Genomic DNA, 19,709 nt, shown 5'->3' on the forward strand with positions numbered 1-19,709 from the left:
ATACAAGCGGCTGAAATGAGTTTCCTCCGCAGGGTGTCTGGGCTTTCCCTTAAAGATAGGGTGAGAAGCTCAGTCATCCGGGAGGGGCTCAGAGTAGAGCCGCTGCTCCTCCGCATCGAGAGGAGTCAGATGAGGTGGCTCGGGCATCTGATCAGGATGCCTCCTGGACGCCTCCCTGGTGAGGTGTTCCAGGCACGTCCAACCGGGAGGAGGCCCCGGGGAAGACCCAGGACACGCTGGAGGGACTATGTCTCTCGACTGGCCTGGGAACGCCTTGGGATTCTCCCGGAAGAGCTAGAAGAAGTGGCCGGGGAGAGGGAAGTCTGGGCATCTCTGCTCAAGCTGCTGCCCCCGCGACCCGACCTCGGATAAGCGGGAGACAATGGATGGATGGATGGTTTGGACACCTGTGCAAATGGTTTGCTTCAACTGGCAAGGCTTAATTTACTTAAAATTTCTAAAGAACATCTGTAGGTTGTAACCTATTAGTTGTTTCCCTGAAGGACCATTTGTAATATTCCGATATCTTTCTGTTTTTTTTCAGTTTTTGCTAAGCTAAACATTAAACTGCTGACAGTTTATTGCATATGTTTTCACCATTTTAGGTCATTCATTGCATTTCAGCTGATTAAATTTGAAGAAAAAACAGTGATGTTCTAAAACTTTTGACCTGTAGTTAAGAGTGTGTGTGTTTCTGTATGTACATATAAACAAACACACATACAGCATATTTTATTTTCATACCATGTTAACAATTTGGACTATATATATTTTTAAGTCCATTACATAAAGTGCAAATGAATATCCATTTTAATTTCAGGATGTAATGCAACAAAACAGGACAAACACTGAGGGGGTTGAATAGCACTGTACTAGTCAAGAAGCCTCAGTCTATATGAATAACACAAACTCAGATTACTTCAAAGTAGAATGAGGTACTCAAAAAGGGTACCTATTATCAACGTTTTCACCTTAGCCACTGAACTATTCACTACTCACCTCCAGAAGAAACTGGCGATAAAGGAGATTATGAGAGAAAATATCACTATATGCAGAAGATATGGCGTATTATGCATCAGACCCACAATTACATCTTCCATTAGTCTTAAATGTCTAGAAAGAAAATTATAATTTCTGGATTCAAAATGAATTTGCATAAAGTGTGCTTTTCCAGTGAATTCTCAAGTATATCATACCAGACTTGATAGCTATTTGTTCCTAACATCAAAACCGTTTAAATATCCGGGGATAACCACCACCAGTATAAAGATCTTTTTCAATACAACCTTTTAAGTACTGGGGTGGGGGGAATTAACAGATGTTTCATCCTATACTATACCATAGCTGGGAGAATTAATACTGTCAAAATGAACAACTTCTCTAAGCTGCTACAGTGGATATAAAAAGACTACTCGCCCCTGCCAAAATTGCAGATTTTGTGTAATTGAAAATAAATGAAACAAAGATAAATCCTGTAACTAATACCACCTTTACTGCAGACTTGCAATCTATACAAAGTAGGTGAAAACAAATCAGAAACAGTTTAGTGAAAAGAGGGAGACAAAAAAAAAAAAAATCATACAAAAATCTGGTTGAATTAAACTAATACTTAGAATGAATAGAAATACTTTTTTGTATTCCTGTTCCGATTCATACCTTTCAATGATGAAATCCCGTTCATGTTTAAAAAGCTCTTTGCAGTCCATGGCTTTTACAGTCTGTTGCAACAAAGAGGATATCAGAATAATCCCAAATGAACAGCCAAACTTTGTGAAGTAAATCAGAGCCACTTTAATTGATGTCAGGTGTATACTACCTACTATTTGAGATGAGACTTATTGTGACTGGTTGATTCTGAATGCAGCCACGTCCTTGATTATTAATGAGGGTGCACACTAATTCAACCATTAATTAATGGTTATTAATCCCCTTGGGATTAATAAAGTATCTACCTATCTATCTATCTATCTAACCATGTTTATGTAGGATTTCCCCCCCCCCCTTTTTTCACTAAGCAGTTTCTAATTTGTTTTCAGCTTCTTTGTATAGATTGCAATTTTGCAATAAAGGTGGAATAAGTAGACAGGACTTATCCTGGTTTCATTGTTTTACTACATAAAATCTGCAATTTCGGCAGGGTGTGTAGTCTTTATATATCCACTGTATATCTATTCTAGAGAGTGTCCATATATATCTCTCTCGAACAATTCTTTATTAAAATTAGACTCAATCATAAAATCATTCCTCTGGAATTTAAAACAGTCACAAATCCAAAAGGTGACTCCAAAAAGGTCTTTTACTGCTAGGCAGCAAATATACACACAAAATCTAGGAAATTAGCAGAAATTCATGAATTTATACCAGCTTGGCTTGGAATTGAAAACAAATCCGGTTTTAAATCTTCTTAGGCTATTAATTGTCATATTATATTTAAAAATAAATACTTTTGTTCCTCTTCCATTAAATTTACATTTATTCAAATTTTACTAATCCAACATATTTTTGTATGTGATTTATAGGTTTACACACACATACATAAATACATACACAATGCACAGAGTACAGATATGAATAAAAACCATGTACACGTCTAGCCGATTTTTATTTATAAATGTATATACACACACACACACACAAATGCTTGGGAAACAATCTTCTCACGCCAAAGACGCAAAGCATTTGCTGACAATTATACTTTTTTACTAGAGCCACTCTCTCTTTCAATGGGTTCATTTCAGTTGAGACCTGTTACAACAAGTTTAAGAATTAAACACCATCCTAAACAATCAATCCTCATCATGAGGAGGTTCAGGTTGGCAGTGGCTCAAGAAGCAATACCTCAGAGTATCTTCAGAATATACTATGTTCAAATACTCTTGAAAAACCAATGGTTATTTAAACTAGCTATGAACTAGATGCACCAGTCATACAGTACATCTCTTATACTGAAAGTCTGTAATAATGCTAATTAACAACTCAAGTAACAGTTCAGCAATTATTAATACAACACTTAAATCAGTAATTTCAAAAAAAGAAACAATACACAAAAAATAAACATACTTTGACAAACTACAGTACTAACAACAACCATGACAAAGAGATGCACACAAAATGCTTTGGATGATACCCATGTTTCTTGTTTAATTATGTACAGGCAGTCCCTGGGTTGAGAACGTCCGACATGTGGACTACCCATGATTACAAATGGACTGCCCCAACTCCATAAAATCATCCTCTTTAATAAAATCCGTGTGCGTCCATGTGTCTGTGTGTGTGCGTGTCTTCTGGTGAAGTGCAAATGTGCGGGGCACTCTTTAATAAAGGTCATCATTGCTGGGGAGAGTGCCGATTGGGTACTCACGGCCGTGCGCATAAAATCTGTTGCTGGGGAGACGCCACACATACAATAATCAGCTGCACGCCAGCACAGATTAAAATACTTGCTGGGAAACTGCACAGTACTTGCTGGAGAGACGCCACAGCCACGATTATCAGCTGCACGCCACACATTACATCAGTTCCTGGGGAGACTCTGCTGATTGCCCACTGTTGTGACAGAAAATTAAATTCATATTACGGACAAGGTGGAAGTACAGGGAAGGGCGGAATGAGTGGCAGAGTCACCGGCCTCTAGCAGATGCTTCAAAGGCCGCCTGACGCGTCACACAAGACACAAAGGGTGGGACCTGTAAAATATCGCATGGCCGATCCAATCGGATTTCGGTAAATGAGGTATCACCTAAAACATAAGGCACGAAAAATCCAATCGGGTACCGAGACACAGAGACCAGCTTCCCCAAAGAGGTGGGATTAGTTTTTGTTGTTGTGCAAGTGTTCACTCTGAGGATGTCAGACTTGCGATTAAGAAGCTTGGCCCGGTAAAGTGTGAAGTGTCAGTTGTTGAAGAGGTTTTCCTAAATATATGAATTTTCATGATATTACAATAGGATGACTTTTAAAAGTAGATTTATTTTCGCGCACATAAAATCCATTGCTGGGGAGATGCCACACATACAATAATCCGCTGCACGCCAGCACAGATTAAAATACTTGCTGGGGAACTGCACAGTACTTGCTGGAGAGACGCCACAGCAAGCTAAAATAAAGAGAGGCAGGATAGGAGATCTTCAAACAGACAACACATCAATCAACAGCCACAGAGGAGAGGATAAATGTAATATTAATTATACTTGCTGTATTGTCATATACGTTTCTATTTTTATTATTATTATTTTAATTTAGGCTTCTTGCAAAAATACTGTTCTAGCGCCCGTTATTGTAACGGGTTTAATGTCTAGTCTTATAATAAATTCTAACATGACAAACTGTAATAAATCCTGCCTTACAAACGAATGCTCGCCTTTTCTACACGAGTGACACAGTTCGTTTGGTCAAAATAGATATAAGTAAAGCTAATTAAAATTTAAATTCAGCGGATTCAGAGCAGTATTTTCATTGCCTTTTGTTAATTTTTATGACAAATAATGATGAGATCGTGGATAAAAAATGCAATCAATTACAACAGAACATTCTATAAAAAATATATGTTAAGCTTATTTATTTATAGCCTTCACTTCAGATTACAAGCGTCATGAATCACTTGAAAGCTCATTTTGTGCTTATTTGTTTTCTAGGATGAACTATGGCATGGTTATTTGTGCAGTTTAGAATGATTGATTGTGAATGCATGAACAACATCACAACTCATTAAATCTGATCACAGACCCGTTTGTCTATTACGTTACCCTGGAACAATGCCACCATACAGTTACTGAGGGCTTCAGCTACAAGATCATTTATGATGAGAAAGAAAAGCTCTGAACAAAACATCCCTTAATGCCTAATTGACTTGTGTAGTAAACCTGCTCTCTCCAGCAGCAGAATCAAACCCTGACTCATTCTCTCCAACAAGTCCATCAAATTATCAAGTTATAATGTTACCTCAAAAACGAATGTTAACATTTAATCATCCTCCTTTTTCTTTTTCTAACTGTTTTTGATCCCCCCCCCGTATGGTACTGTATTATGTACAGTATTATGTACAGTTCTGTATATTATGTTTTAAGATTATTTTTTATGTGAAAGTATTTAAGTGTTTTACATGCACAGTAAAGTAAAATAAATAAATAGACGACTAAGGCAAACATTTGAATAATTGACATTAAATAAGTCCCATACATATGCGTTCCAACTTACATACAAATTCGACTCGAGAACAGAACAAAAAAAATAAACTGATCTTATTCTTAACCCAAGGGCTGCCTGTATATGTGATCCCATAACACTCCCAAACTAAGCATAGGAGTTATACAATTTAATTCACTTATAAACAGAACTGAACTTACACAAGAAGCCTTTTATAGTTGGGATACTTTGGTTAAACCTTATTTCATTCTCCTAGTGAAATTAATCAATTTCAGTCTCTAATGTAGAGTATGTGAATAGACACGTCCACATAATTATTTCTGAATTTACCTTTACTATGATGTTGAAAAATGTAGTAATATTTGCATTTCTTTGTAATTAATCACTCAATAAGAATTTATAGTCATGTTTCTTAACTTTGTGAAAATACTGGCTGAGTTATTCCTTTTGTAACTACTAACTTGCACAGTAAATATACTACCACATGTAGTACTTCATCCAGAACTGTAAAAATTTATGAGCAATGTCAAGATTTGCCATTTCCAGTAATGTGCAAGAACAATTATTACGCTAAGTAGCTCTAATCCAATCAACTCTGCTTAAACAAAAGGAAGTATGTAAGAGCAATGTTTTAACAAAGCATGCATAACACTGCACCTCTCTACTTTAAATGGCTCCAAGTCTAAGACGGGTTCTGCCTTGTGCCAGATACTACTAGAGTAAAGTCCAGCCTTCTGTAATCCCAAAACAGCCTAAACCAGCTCTGAATATGGAGGACAAAAGAATGGACCAGTTGCAACATATCGAGAACAGTGCATCTCTGGGGCCGTTACACAGGATATTTGGCCTGGAATACAGGTTTCGATCAAAGAAACCTCTCAACAGTTTCAGAATGTGTGTTTGTATAAGAAACATGAAATTGTCATAAAATCTTAAAAATCTTGTTAAACATAAAAGTGTGTAGTTGAATTAACTTACTACATGTTACTAATAAACTAAGAACTGCACGACAAGCTTGAGGGTATGGAAACATCAAAAACAAGCATAAAAAACGACCACGCAAAAATAGCGCTTATTCCGCGTACATTTGGGCAGTTTTAACTCCAGGTTCCAAAGCAATCTAGTCAACTTTTGCAATATTTACCTGGAGTTGGGTTCCCTCCAGTTCAAGACCTTATAATAGATTCAAAGGAAAAAAGTCCTTGGTGTTCTTAATCGTGCGACACACTAGAAAACAACCTGTGCGCAGAAAAAAACTTCACTAAACACGCACACACCACAGATTCCTATTACGTTTCAGTTCCGGTGTTTTTCCTTCTCACACCACTTTGAGTAGTAGGTTTTGGGAAATTATTCGTAGAAGATTACAAGATGTCCAAAATTATGCCCATCACCGTCGTCGTACACCCCGACCATCCACAAAATACTAGGCAAATGAACGTGGATGCAGCAGCCGCTGCACTGTAAACGTACTAATAGGCACTACACACCATGGCATCGGACCGATTACACATCTACACCCGTCACAACTCTAGCTTACAGCCTTTGTGTACATGCACACAGCACCACCGATATTACCTGAGTATCCAATCGGCAAGAACGGTGCCTCTTGTCGCCCATCATAGACACCATCTGTGGGGGGAAAACCAACTCCATTTTAGTCTGAATCTTTAAACATCGCTTACCATTAAAATATCGACCCTCTTCAGCCATAGCCATGTTCCTCCGCCACTCCACAATGCGCCGACGCGCGCCACAACCTGCTGTGGGAAAATTTCAACTCTCTTTTTAACAGATTTGTGTACGTTAATAAATGATACTCGGGCTTTCAGGGATTTGTACAGGGCGCATGCGTCGAGGACCACGCACACGAGTTCTATGGCATTCTCCGTGTAGTAGGTTGTCCGTACAGCGCCCTCTAGAGGTAGTCATCCAAAACAAGCAAAGATTTAACATCCAGGATATACGTTTATAATCGGAGCAAGTGAGAATTCTTTAAAGTGAAAAATGCAGCTGTGACCACTGACTAAACTGAGCTTTGCTAACTGTGCAAAAAAAAAAAAAAAAAAAAAAAAAAAAAAAGACACTAAAAAACTATTGCTTCACAGAACTGCCTTTACGAGCATTCCTCGTTTCACTGATTCTGGATTTGAATAATTCATTTTGTAACTATCACTTTATTAGAAATACTGATGCCGGAGCGTTAATCAATTTCTAAAGCGGATATAGTTTGAGAAATACTTTAATTGTAAGTTGTTTTCCATACTAACAAAAGGTAAATATAAAACAGTATTAAAAGAACCTAAAAGTGAAAGCTTTACAAATGTGAGTTAATAAACGTTTCTATTTCATCAGCCTGAAGTCGCTTGTTAATGCCCACTGCAAATCGTCACTCAAAGTGGGATTATACTCTCGACCCGATAACTAATCTAATGATTAAAGTTTATTTTGAAGTCGCTATCCATTCTAATCTTTGAACGCACCGCCCTAAACGCGACGTATGTGGATCATACCGAATTCACCGTCTTAATCTTCATTTATTTATTTATCTGGTTTGTACAATGCTATATACTGTATACGCTGCCGTTCTTGATTATATTCTGTAAGTGCCTTGAGCATGGGAAAGGCGCTATATAAATAAAATGTATTATCATCATGAGTCAAGCGCGATTCGTTATATTTTTACCCTTTCTTATAAGTTTTATAAATATAAATACACTGGATAGATAAGTGAACGCTTGTTGCATGGTATCCCACGTTTGAAAATGTGGGGCTTTAAGCCCGTATGCTATTATAAATAAGAAAACAAACAAATAAACGGAATCGTCGAATACCTATAAGACGTTTCTTGTAGCTACACCGCAACGCTATCAGAGACTATATAAAATTATGTGGGGATCTCAAACTGATCAGATATTGAGTAGTGTGTATTGGATGGGTCTGATCATACATGGAGAAGCACAAAACTACTGTCCATTCGCTTTATAAACAAGTGACAGTTGAGGTCTTCAAAATGCAATTTGCTTGATAAAAAGGGGTTTATGGAGAACCATAAAATTTAATGCTACCATGATTTCATAAATTGCTAATTCTGTGAATGCTTAAAATGCTGATAACCAGGAGCACACACGTTAAATGAACACTTAATAGCCACATACTGTAAAGTACTTTTAATGAGACTTTCAAGAGAAAAAAATCCTTGACATACACTGAATGCTCCAAAACTCTATTCAGAAGGGATTTCCACTTTTTTCTTTTGTCGTTTATATACCTGCTGATCCAGTTCACAGTTGTCCAGGTCTAGAGTTTATTCTTGCATCAGTTGCCATAAGGAAATAAACCATTATCATCTGGAAAAACAACTCCGAATATCACATGACCTACCTTCATTTTTATACAGGTATTGAAATATAACTGTAAAGCTTAGTCTGAGATTTACCATTTAATATTTTATCTTTTACCAAAAAGAGTATACCAAGCAGTCAATGTTAAGTGGTTCACATTGTAATTATATCAATGCCTAAAAAAAAATTTAAAAAAAAAATACCTGGCCATTTGTAAATTAGGCACAGGTGCATATATCCACGTGGGAATAATATCTTCCACACAAATAAAATACTATCATCATAACTGAAGTTTGATTATTTTCTTAATTATGTGGGGTTTAATTTGGGTGCACAACTCGGAGATGGACATGTAATACAGAGGTCAGCGTTTCCACCTCACTCCTTCTGGGCTTCATTTCTAGTCCAAAATACCATCTTTGTAAATCTTGTCCGAGTGTGCCTGGCTGTTACGCACAAGTGTCTTTACAATAGGCTAGCATCCCATCCACGGTTGTTTTGTGCTTTGCAGCAGATACCATAGTTTGGAATAAAGCCGATTTGGAAAATGGAGGAGTGCAGTTCTCAAATGGGTACTCAGTCTGGGCCCTATAGATCAAAAATATTTCACACCATCCAGTTTCTTAGTTACTAACCAATTTAAGGGTTAATGGAACATGCCCTTTCACATTCTGTTCTTGAACATACTATGTGGTGTCAGAAATTCATGTCAAAATCTGTTTTTACTTTCTGGGAAAAATTAATACAATATGAAGTACAGTTTGTCAAATGCTAAATCTCCATTTCTAACTTTTATAAAAATGTATTCCTTTGACCAGGATTCACAAATGCCCCAAATAAAATAGAACTCTGGAGCAATTCTACATTCATGAAATGACATACTCACAACCACAGCAGGGGTGCTCAACTGTGCAATTAGATAATTAGATTAGCATGTTAGTTTACATTTTGTGCAAAACATTTTCATTAAAATAAGTAATTTCTTTTAGGTTACTGAACAGGCTATATTTAGCGGTTCCTATTGTGTGTGTGTGTGTGTGTGTGTGTGTGCACGCGCGCATGCATGTGTATTCACCCGTTATTCAGAGGTGTTAAAATTAATCCAGCCTATAGTTTACTTTTCCAGAAGGAAAAATTGTTTGGGGATGAATAAAACTCTGCATCTTCCTTCCAAAAAGGAACTGAAATAAAAATTGCCACCTATTGATAAATAGACATACAGGTAAAAACAACATAGAAAAAGAAATGGCTAATCAGCTAAAACTAATTTATGATTTTATGACCTTCTGCTTAGCAATAATAAAAAAATAAAATTGTTAGAAGGAAAATAAATTAGGAGGAAGCAAAAACAAATCATGAGGAATAAAAGTTATAATAGTGCATCTTTTTGAAATTCAGAAAAATCACACTATAAACATTTATGAAAGAAAGGTCTAAAGTTACTTCAGTAAACAACACACTCATTTAATTAAAAAAATGGAACTTAAGACTGCAACCACTGCAATCTTTCTAGACCAAGAAATGCTAATCCGACATTACAGCATTCGATTGTAATAGGTTAATTGTAATCTGATTGTAATGGGTAAATGATTGCCTGCTGAACTGTATGTTATTAATACCAAATGAGACAAAATTATTTCACACTGATCATACTGTTAAATTGCATCCATTATTTTCCAAGTGGCCACCTGACCAGAAGTGTCATTTTTTATTTTTTATATTAAAAATGACACAGAGTCACCTATGGCATAGTACGTGAGAAGTGACTTACAATGTTATTGTAAATGTAGAAAGGAATCCATAAAAGTTGCCTACAAACAACTGCAAACAAATTCAAGCCATTTTTAATAACAGAAGGCCAACACTGTTCCCCCAGATTACTAGGAGGCAGTTTATGGCCCATAAACAGAACATTTTGGACCATGTTTTCCTTTTATGAGAACAGGTAGCCCAATACCTACTATAAAAGTTCTGGGGGCTACGGTGGTATCAAAGGGAATTCTGGCTTGTTAGCCTTAAAAATGACATGGATCTTTCCAGTTCCAAAGAACATATCAATGAATCTAGAAGTTAAAAAAAAAAAAAAAAAAAAAACACCACAGGGACCCTTGTAGACTAGAGAAAGTATTTCACAAAGAATGCTTATCAAGTAAGCCTCACTTAAATTGAGAAGCCAGTTTTATTTTTAGTAAATTTAGTAAATAAGCGTTTTCTCCTACCCTGCTCTGTCTCATGCTTAGTGGAGAGTTTTGGATTAAGAGTTCATGAAACTCCAATTTAATTAGAAACAAAACTTTGAAAAAAGGCTCAAAGTCATTTTTTTAAGCATATGTATTATTGTCGAAGTGTTGTTTAAATTCATTTTGGTTTGTTACAAAGTGATAAATCATTATAACCTAAACTACCCATTGATAATGCCAAGAATTAACCATTCGCAACATTTAAACTATCACTCACCACCTTCTTTTCTTTGATGGGATTTTTAGAGCATCTATGATATTGTTCCACTCTTAGATAAACTATCTGATATGTACATTGCAAAATGTAACACAAAAAGTTATACCGTTTATTGAAAATAAAAATAATTAAAATTCACATTTAAATTACTCTTTTAATCCCCATTGCTCTTTGTCAGAGAGAGGGAAAACATAACAGAGAGCTTCAGAGTAATGTAATGTAAAAGGTAAAACTTCAAGTATTCACTGTAATTGTATGTATAATAAAGGGTAACAGATTCGATTGCACACCTCAATAATTAAGTGCATTCATCCTTTTAAAAAAAATAAGAAGTATTCAGTATTGTTCTCCCACTAGTTCTTAAATGACAACACAGACCCCTTGGCATTTACTGATTACAGAATTACAAAAACTAAAAACTTTATATGCAATTAGTTTCAGCCATACATTGCACCATTGTTCAAAACATTAGCATCCATCTATAGATCTATCATAAGAGTCAGACTGACAATGCAAATTACAAATCATTCTGCCACATCAATGTACAGGTAAATCATTTAAATAAGACTGATGTGTAGGGCCAGCTCTACTGTACAACCAGACTTTCTAATGAAAGCAAAGTCCTTCAGCAGGAAACACTGTACCAGTGATACAACCAGCAGCTATTTTTGGTCCCTAAATACACAATATGTTTGCATGTAAATGCACTGTATTATTCCACTAAGTCAGAATTATGTTCATTTACCATATTCACTTACTGCCAAATGGGCTTCAGACTGGTATAGAATACTAACATGTTTGAATAATGACATTCAAACTAGTATGTTTAAAATCAAACTGGAAAATTGAAACAATTTTTTATAATGAATAAAGCCATTAACAGTTAATTATAATTAACATCAGTCTGCTATAGATTTCAAAGCAGCCCCCTCCCCTCACTCACTCTCTCTCTCTCTCACACACACACACTAGCAGTGCACATTTCCTTTTTGTGTTCCTATAGATTAAGTACTATTTCTTGTGCAGCTGCTGAAAAGGCCACCACTATCTGTTACATATTCTTCTATGTTATAACAACTAAACAAAACAATTTTTTCCAAGTTGTTCCATAATACACAATGCAACCAATCAGCTTCATCCTTAAAAGTCACAGGAATTTAATCTGTAAATTCTTCACTTTCCTCTGTGCTTTCTGAGCAATGATAGATGTTCTTAAGAAGTGTTTCATGAAACTGTTTATATATCACAACTGTGAATCGCCTAAACCTGCCTTGAGTTAACAAAAAACACACTGCATAATTTCATAATCATCCATCCAATATCCAACCCGCTATATCCTAAGCATGATTTGTGAAATACCAGAATCCAAGAAGTTATACCACCTGCCAGATAATGAACCAACCTGTGAAGGAAGAGGACCAGAAGCATTTTATTAATGTTCTGTTACTTTGACACAATAATATCTTTTTCTCATTCAACCCCTTTGTCTGCGATACTTGGCAACATTGTTTCAGTTAAGGTGGTACAATAGGAGGCACTCTTTATTACAATGTAAACAGAAACAGGCAAAAAAACTCTCCAATATGAAATTGAGCAAAAGTTCCCAAAGCATCCAAAATGTGAACTGTGTGAAATATGCAAAGAAATGCCACATAAGAACATTAAACTGGATCAGTCGATTATGTCTGTATTTGCTGGAAAAGGATATGAAAATAATGTACCCAAGAAAACGGTTTTTAGTAACAGAAAAGTACTTCATCCAAGTCTTTAGTATGTGGGCAATTCAGAGCCACATAAAATGTCAAGTTACACCCTGCAACTTAGAAAGAGAGAGAGACGGAAATACTACCAGTTCAACACTTATAAAAAATGATAAAGAAGAGGAGTGAACACACCTTGAGACCACATGACATGTGAACTACCTGCAACGGAGGCATAGGCTAATCTCTGGTGTTCAAAGAAATTCAGGTCTGGAATTGCCTGAATCATTTAGAAACTCAGTGGTAAACAAACAGCAGAAAACAATGACTCTTGGTTTGTACAAGAAACATTCAAGCGCCATATACATAAGCTTCCCTTAATATAGCCAAATAAAGTATGTGCGCAAGGACGTTAACTTTACACTGCCAGTTTCATACATCCCATTTTGATTTTTTTTTGGTCATATTCAGAACAGATCAATTTTCTGTCACAAACTGTGAAATGACAAATGTAATTTAATTATTGGAATTCCAATTGAAATCTACAATCATCAAATTACTGCTTGTGTTTGAACACTCATTTTTGAAAGCAAAATTATTTTTCTTCACTCTTTCAGTGACACTGACAGATGATGAGGAAAGTTTCCCCGCATATAAAAGAGGAAAAACATTACAGAAACAAAATGTGATGAATTATTTCTTGATAGGGCTGAAAATGGTTACAAGAAATCATGAGAAAAATCATAATAGGAAGGGGGTGAAATGTGTTTTTACTTTTGTTAAAAGAGGTTAAGGTCACACTATTGACATACGTATGACATGTTTAGGGAGACAGTCATTTGCATATGCTGGTAATCTTTGCATATTATCTATGGAAATATCAAGATCAAATATTGGTTGCAAGTAAAAACAAGAATGCAAAAATGTAATAAATATTTCATTAAAAGCCAGATTTTAAATGTAGCAGGAAAAAATGTTGCCATGTGGATAGTTTTCAGAAATGGCCCAATTGCACTTCTATACATGGGTGGTCTGTGCTCTTCTTGAAAGTTACAGTGCAACTCTTCACACCAAGCAAGAAAGGCAGTTTCTTTACTTCCAGAACCTGCCAGTGGAAATTACAATGCACAATATGGTGTAATTAGTGCATCTTCACACTCATATAGATTTGATCTAAACACCCTGGCTTCCTGGCAAAATACATAGTGGTCCAGTATCAATGGATATGGCAAATTGCAGAAGTGTACCCTGACGGAGATCATTATCATAATCTAGTTAAGTTACTGTCTTAGTTTAAATGTTGAAATTGAACAAGCCCAACTTGAAAAAAGATTAAGCAACACAGCCCCAGACACTTAAAAGATTGAAATTTGTTGTCTGTCAAAGCCCTTATAATTTTATAATGGGTTTGTACTTATAAAAAAAGAAACAACTTCTTAAATACAGCTCCAACAAGACAACATGACAGACTCATGATAGCAGAGGTGTATAGCAGTGACCTGGACTTTTAAAATTCCTACTTCCTCAAGTATGCCACGTCAAATATAGTCATACAGTACATGTAATATTGAACTTGTCTCATGTACCTTCTACTATTTGTTGTACAATTTGAAATGAGAAGGATCTTGAAGAGAAACATCACTTTTGTGAAACTGGCAAAACAAACTTTTACACAGACTTTTCAAATGTTGTAGCAAGTTTAGGAAAAGGACTGTCAAAGCCGCACACAATGTTACAAATGGCGCCGACATTTCAAATCAGGGAGACTACTTGATTGAAACAAGCAGAAGACAGCAAAACTGGATAGTTATCACATTGAGAAACTGCATGCTATGTATTTTTTGTCAAGCTGCCGATTAAGCATGCATCAGCAAAAGTTTGGATCACAAAATTTTGACTGAAAAAACTACAGATGCATTATGTTGCTGTAAAATTTGTGCCACATCTTTTGACAAATGAGCAAAAAGTGAACCATGTCATAGTCATTTAGGAGTTGCTACATCGTTCAAATGCTGATGAAAGCTTTTCTGAAACATGTCATACCAAGTGATGAAACAAAGGGTGTACAGCCTCAGAATATATTTATTTGCTCCTGAAGTTGAAATCCATCATGTAAGGTCACTAATTTCAAACGATAGAAAATTCACCATGGGACCTACGTGACATTCTATAAAACAATTTCCAGGATGCATTCCAGAAAAGAAAAAAAACACTGAAAGCAGTATGTAAGTAGAGGAGGGGAATACTTTGAAGGAGACAAGCCTGAATATGATGGAAGGATATTTTTTTTTTTTTTAAATTGGTTTCTTTTTGGCCAGACCATGTATATTCATTAGATTTACGAAAAACTGCTTAAGGCAAAAAATGTTTGGATCTCAAAAACCTGAGCTTCTAGTGCAATAAAGAGAAGCAAATAAACTGGGTACATATTTTAGAATTAAATGAACACTTAGTTTCCATCTGAGATCCAGCCATAAGTCAACATAATAAGATGGATTTCTTGGAAATACATTCTACACTTTGTCCTCCCAGAGTTTTACATTAAATTATTACCTTTATTAAGTTTATCACATAATTTGAATCATTAACAGGAAATGCATACATAAGTTGTATGCATTACTCACTAAAGGTCATAATCTATGCATTTCTACTGAAGAGACAGGAAGAACGTTTGCTTACCATGTTCAAGGCCACTACGCTTCAAGAGCAGTGTTATTGTCACAGGATAATAGCGCAGCATTAATACTCTTGCTTACAATAGCGTCAAAAGAAATCAGTGATAACCACTGGAATGCATGGACTCGCGAATTATAGCAATAAAAAGGATACCAGTACAGTAACAAATTACTGCCTAACAGAAAATACAAATGTTTTAAAAGGAGAGGGTTTAAAATATACACTACCCAAGGGAAGAAATCCTCGCCAAATCTAACGGCTTATATCCCAACTTGTTGTCAGACAGACTTATGGAGTATGAATGATGAACAATGCGCCCAGTAATTTCTAAAACTTTCAGGTCACTTCATATTATGTAAATGCTTTTGACAAATGTTTACCAAAGTCATCTTCTGTGTTTTAGGAATGCTTCATCCAAAATTACATTCAAATACATATGTTCAGTGCAGTGTAAAACGTGTGGATGTATGCTTTTTTTGGTTCAAATCAGCAATATATAAAGAAACGTTTTCTGTACTTTCCCCTTTTCTGGAAAATGATTCGGCTTTTCGTCTCCATCCATCCATTTTTTGAAAGCTGCCCGTTTAAGCGAATGGCACGTTGTAACAGTTCGTTTAGTAGCTTAGTATTTTGCAGCTGGTATCTGTTGCCACCCAGCTGTGAACGTCCATCAGCCTGCACTAAAGAACAAAGACGTGTGCCACGTTTTTCTGCGGCTCGTATTAGTAGGGCAGAAATTCACATTTGCTTATGTCCTCAGGAGAGGAACAATTGTTTACCTCACTTAGGTGTAGCAGACATGAACAAACATTTGTGATTGAAGTCGAGCGTTTAGGACGACGCCATATCAACCAAGGATGTGATGAGGGAAGAAGGTAAGATCAGCGTCCCCCTTCGCAAAACCGCAACCTTGAATTGCAAGTGATGACGACGTTAAGGCGTTCAGAAGTGCAGACCCCGGGTAGTTTGTGTACGGAGCAGAAGGAAATACAATGGGAACTGACGAATATGAAATGTCTCTGGTATAAAGTAAAATCACTAAACATTTTTAAGTGATGCGATATTGTTTACCCCATGGATCTAAATGTATCCCAAGCATATAGTATATTTTGCAGCAAAACGTTGTCATCCGCACTTGAAGACTTTCAGTAAAGGCAACAGCAGTCACGACGCCAGCTCAAGCAACATAATTTCTAGAACAAACTTTTAATTGGTGTTCTTTTTAATCACCGCTGCACCGTTGTAAGATCTACAGTGCTATATGTAAACTATATGAACAAAAATCCTAAGTACAAGAGAAACAACACACTTGTGCACGATTCAAAATTTCTCCCCGACGCCAAAAAGGGGAAACAAAACGTATACAGCATCATGTTGAAACTGATTGAGCTACAGGAAGCAAAAAAAAAAAAATCTAACAAATAATAAAAACGGTAATATTTAACGGTTTTATTTTGATAAAACTGAAGCCAGGGAGACCATAACTATGTTTATTAATTGCATTGCCTCCCCAAACCCATGGTTAAGCGAGGCAGCAAGCTGACTTTATGGCAACGTCTGTTAAATGCTTTTCTTCTCCTCGGACACCAATGGGAACTCTGAGAATACATAAAAACTTACGCTCTTCGAAATGCACTTGTCGCACCACCTGGAAATTCTGAAATCTCCGCCGTCTGAATGCCATCCGAGCCCTTCTGCTCCAGGCGCTAAATTAGAAAAACACCGTTAAAAATGGCTTGTGCGACAAGGAGAAATCTCTCCGTAACTCAACAAGCAATCGTCTCTGACTCCGCCCACTGCGCTAAGGTCTTCCCGCCTAATTTTTGGTTAAAATTACTAAACGAGCTGTGACCCTTCTAAATACAGTATGGCGTTGTAGAACGAAGCTGTAGTTGTTCGCAGAATAATTTAAATACAGATTTAGCACTTCCGTTTCACCATCATACTGTGTATTAAAAATAAATAGAACGAAGAGAGTGGCAAACACGTGAAATACTCCAGTCTTCTCTCCAATTTACTAAATATGTAAAGCTTGTTTTTTATAGCTAGATAAATTATTCGAGTACGACTTGTTAGGAGATCTTACGATTACGTTCGTATGCGCGAAAAGAGTGGCACACGCGGTTAGTTTTCCATCAAACTCCATAATTTCTCCTGGTGGAACTTTACCGTCTGAAAACATTATGTATCGCGCAAAACAACCTTTTCTTTTTCTACATTTGGCGTTCAATCTGCGCCCTTTTAGCATGAACAATTGATATTGATAACTTCGTAGTAATGAGGATCGCTCATGTTTGGATATTAATAATGCAATTATGCAGACAATGCAATCATTGCAAATTTGTTTCATGTATCCGGCCCTGAACTTAAATTGCCACAAAGCAAGTGTGCGTACAACCGCTGAAGCATTTGTTGAAATTTATTCTGCAAGAGTCATCTTGTTGGGAACCCGGGCCGATTCCAACGACGCGGTGCAGCACAAGATCCAGTTCCAGATATGAAGCCAATGCAGCGCAAGGCACAATCACGCTGACCTGGTTTATAGTAGCCAATCAATCAATATAGTTGGATATTACATGAGTATTGCGAAGAATTCAGCGCGACAGACTGATGTGGTGCAGTGGCGTCAAGAACCATCGAAATATCAGGGAAGCTGAAATCAGGATATATAATATCGCCTGTTGTATACGATCCTGCGGCTATCCTATTGGTGGATCGGATTTTTCTTACCATGTATTTATATTGGGAGACAATTCCGACAACGCATGATGTTTTGTATTGAAATATTCGGACAAACGAATGAGTAACAAAAATAATAAAACGAGCGAGTGGGAATGCACTGCGTAGATTAGCATATTGATGGCAAGCCCTCATGACATTTCTTCTACATGCATAATCCTATTTAATGTAATATACCTGAACTCTCACTTGACACTTCCACCAATAACAAAGTCTATTGAAGAGCTTTCGAAGTCTTTTGAGAACAGTCCAATATTTGGATGAGCTTATACTCCATCAGGACGTATGAAATACTAAGACTTATTATATTACGTTTCTAGGGAGCAGTATGCTGCAGTAATTTCAGACATGAACCTTTTCAAGTGACGGTAGATAGGTGGACTTTTGAGGCACTTACTGCCTTCCTGGTGTGGTACAGTCCAGACTCGTAAAAAGTAAGCCACCCGATATCTGCTGCAGGGTACAACGTTTCAAAAGGGCCAAGCAGTGTGCTAAAGTAAAAAGGAGGCGTGTCTCCAGCTGGGCGGGGTGTAAGCACTGTGTTCCCTATGAAAATAAGTTAAAAATTAGTTTCTTTTGTCATTTAGTCGGATGGCACCTTAGTAACGCCACTGACCTGGTGTACGTTTGTTTTTACTTGTATTAGCAACGGCTTTGGTTGAGAGTCGATTGCATCTCCCCAGATAGGTCACAATGAACACATTTATTTTATTTCAGAGAATAGTGAGGCTTAATATTTAGATCTGTACAATTTAGAAAAGAACAGCAGAAATTAAACCTTTTGTAAAGTATGCGCATACTATATATTTAATACAATTAATGTCCGCACTTCTCAACGTCAGTCTTAAAATTAGGGAAAAAAATCAATGTGCTACTCTTACATGCAATCTATTTGTTTAATTAGCTGGCCTTTTTCTTCTCTTATTTCACATTAAGAAAAATGTTCTAGTGTTATATTTATATTTGAAATAAATTCAGGAATTTCTGTAAAAATTGTTAAATTGTTTTATTTCTAAACTAGGGAGGAGTATTGTGGACTCAAATCAAATGGCACTGAATGCTGACGTTTTTTTTTTAATCCCCATCTCGTTCATTGTTGGCACAGAGCGCTGTGTCAAAATCTCAGGTAAATACAAATACACACTTTATGTCTACTCATTATGTAATATTTTAACTTGTAAAGACACAGATTTGTTTAAACAAACAGGAAAACAAAGTAGTTTGAAACTGATTAACATAAATGGACCACAGCGATATCTATCCATTAATTAACTGTTGAACCATGGCTAGTTCACAGCACAGGAGAGGAAAACAAAAACTCCATTTAGCGGCATCCCTTGAGAAAATAAACTACTGAAACTGCTTTTTCAGATTTTGTTCTTTTTAAACATTTTGGTTAGTTATGCCTTTTCCTACTAATTGGCACACAGGAGATAAGACAATTAAATATTTGCTCCAGTGTCTGCATTGTTCATCACCAATTGTCAGTATCCGAGTACAACTAAATGAGCAAACATCACAGGAAAAGGAGACTTTTAAAAGTATATGGTAGAAGAACATTAAGCATTTATAGCTATAACAAAAATATGTATTTATATCAAAAAATATACTTGGTATACTAGGACTCAATACAAAATAAAAGAAGAAA

General features: G+C 36.3%; 1 protein-coding gene across 2 annotated transcripts in view; it reads right to left on the reverse strand.

Annotated features, from left to right (window-relative positions):
• The window catches only part of nxf1b (nuclear RNA export factor 1b), a 97,270-nt gene extending 80,218 nt beyond the window's left edge, over nucleotides 1-17,052 (reverse strand). The window contains exons 1-2 of one of the 2 annotated variants that reach the window (XM_028809795.2): nucleotides 16,943-17,052; nucleotides 6,724-6,777 (exon numbers count right to left, since the gene is read on the reverse strand). In XM_028809795.2, coding sequence (XP_028665628.1) covers nucleotides 6,724-6,777; nucleotides 16,943-17,006 — 118 coding nt within the window. In that variant the 5' untranslated portion in view covers nucleotides 17,007-17,052. Of the gene's footprint in view, nucleotides 1-6,723; nucleotides 6,778-6,830; nucleotides 7,011-16,942 lie in introns of those variants that run through there. The other variant, XM_028809811.2, reaches the window with a different exon arrangement.
• Nucleotides 17,053-19,709: the final 2,657 nt, after the last annotated feature.

This window comes from Erpetoichthys calabaricus, chromosome 1 (assembly GCF_900747795.2).
Source record: "Erpetoichthys calabaricus chromosome 1, fErpCal1.3, whole genome shotgun sequence".
NCBI classification, from domain to species: domain Eukaryota; kingdom Metazoa; phylum Chordata; class Cladistia; order Polypteriformes; family Polypteridae; genus Erpetoichthys; species Erpetoichthys calabaricus.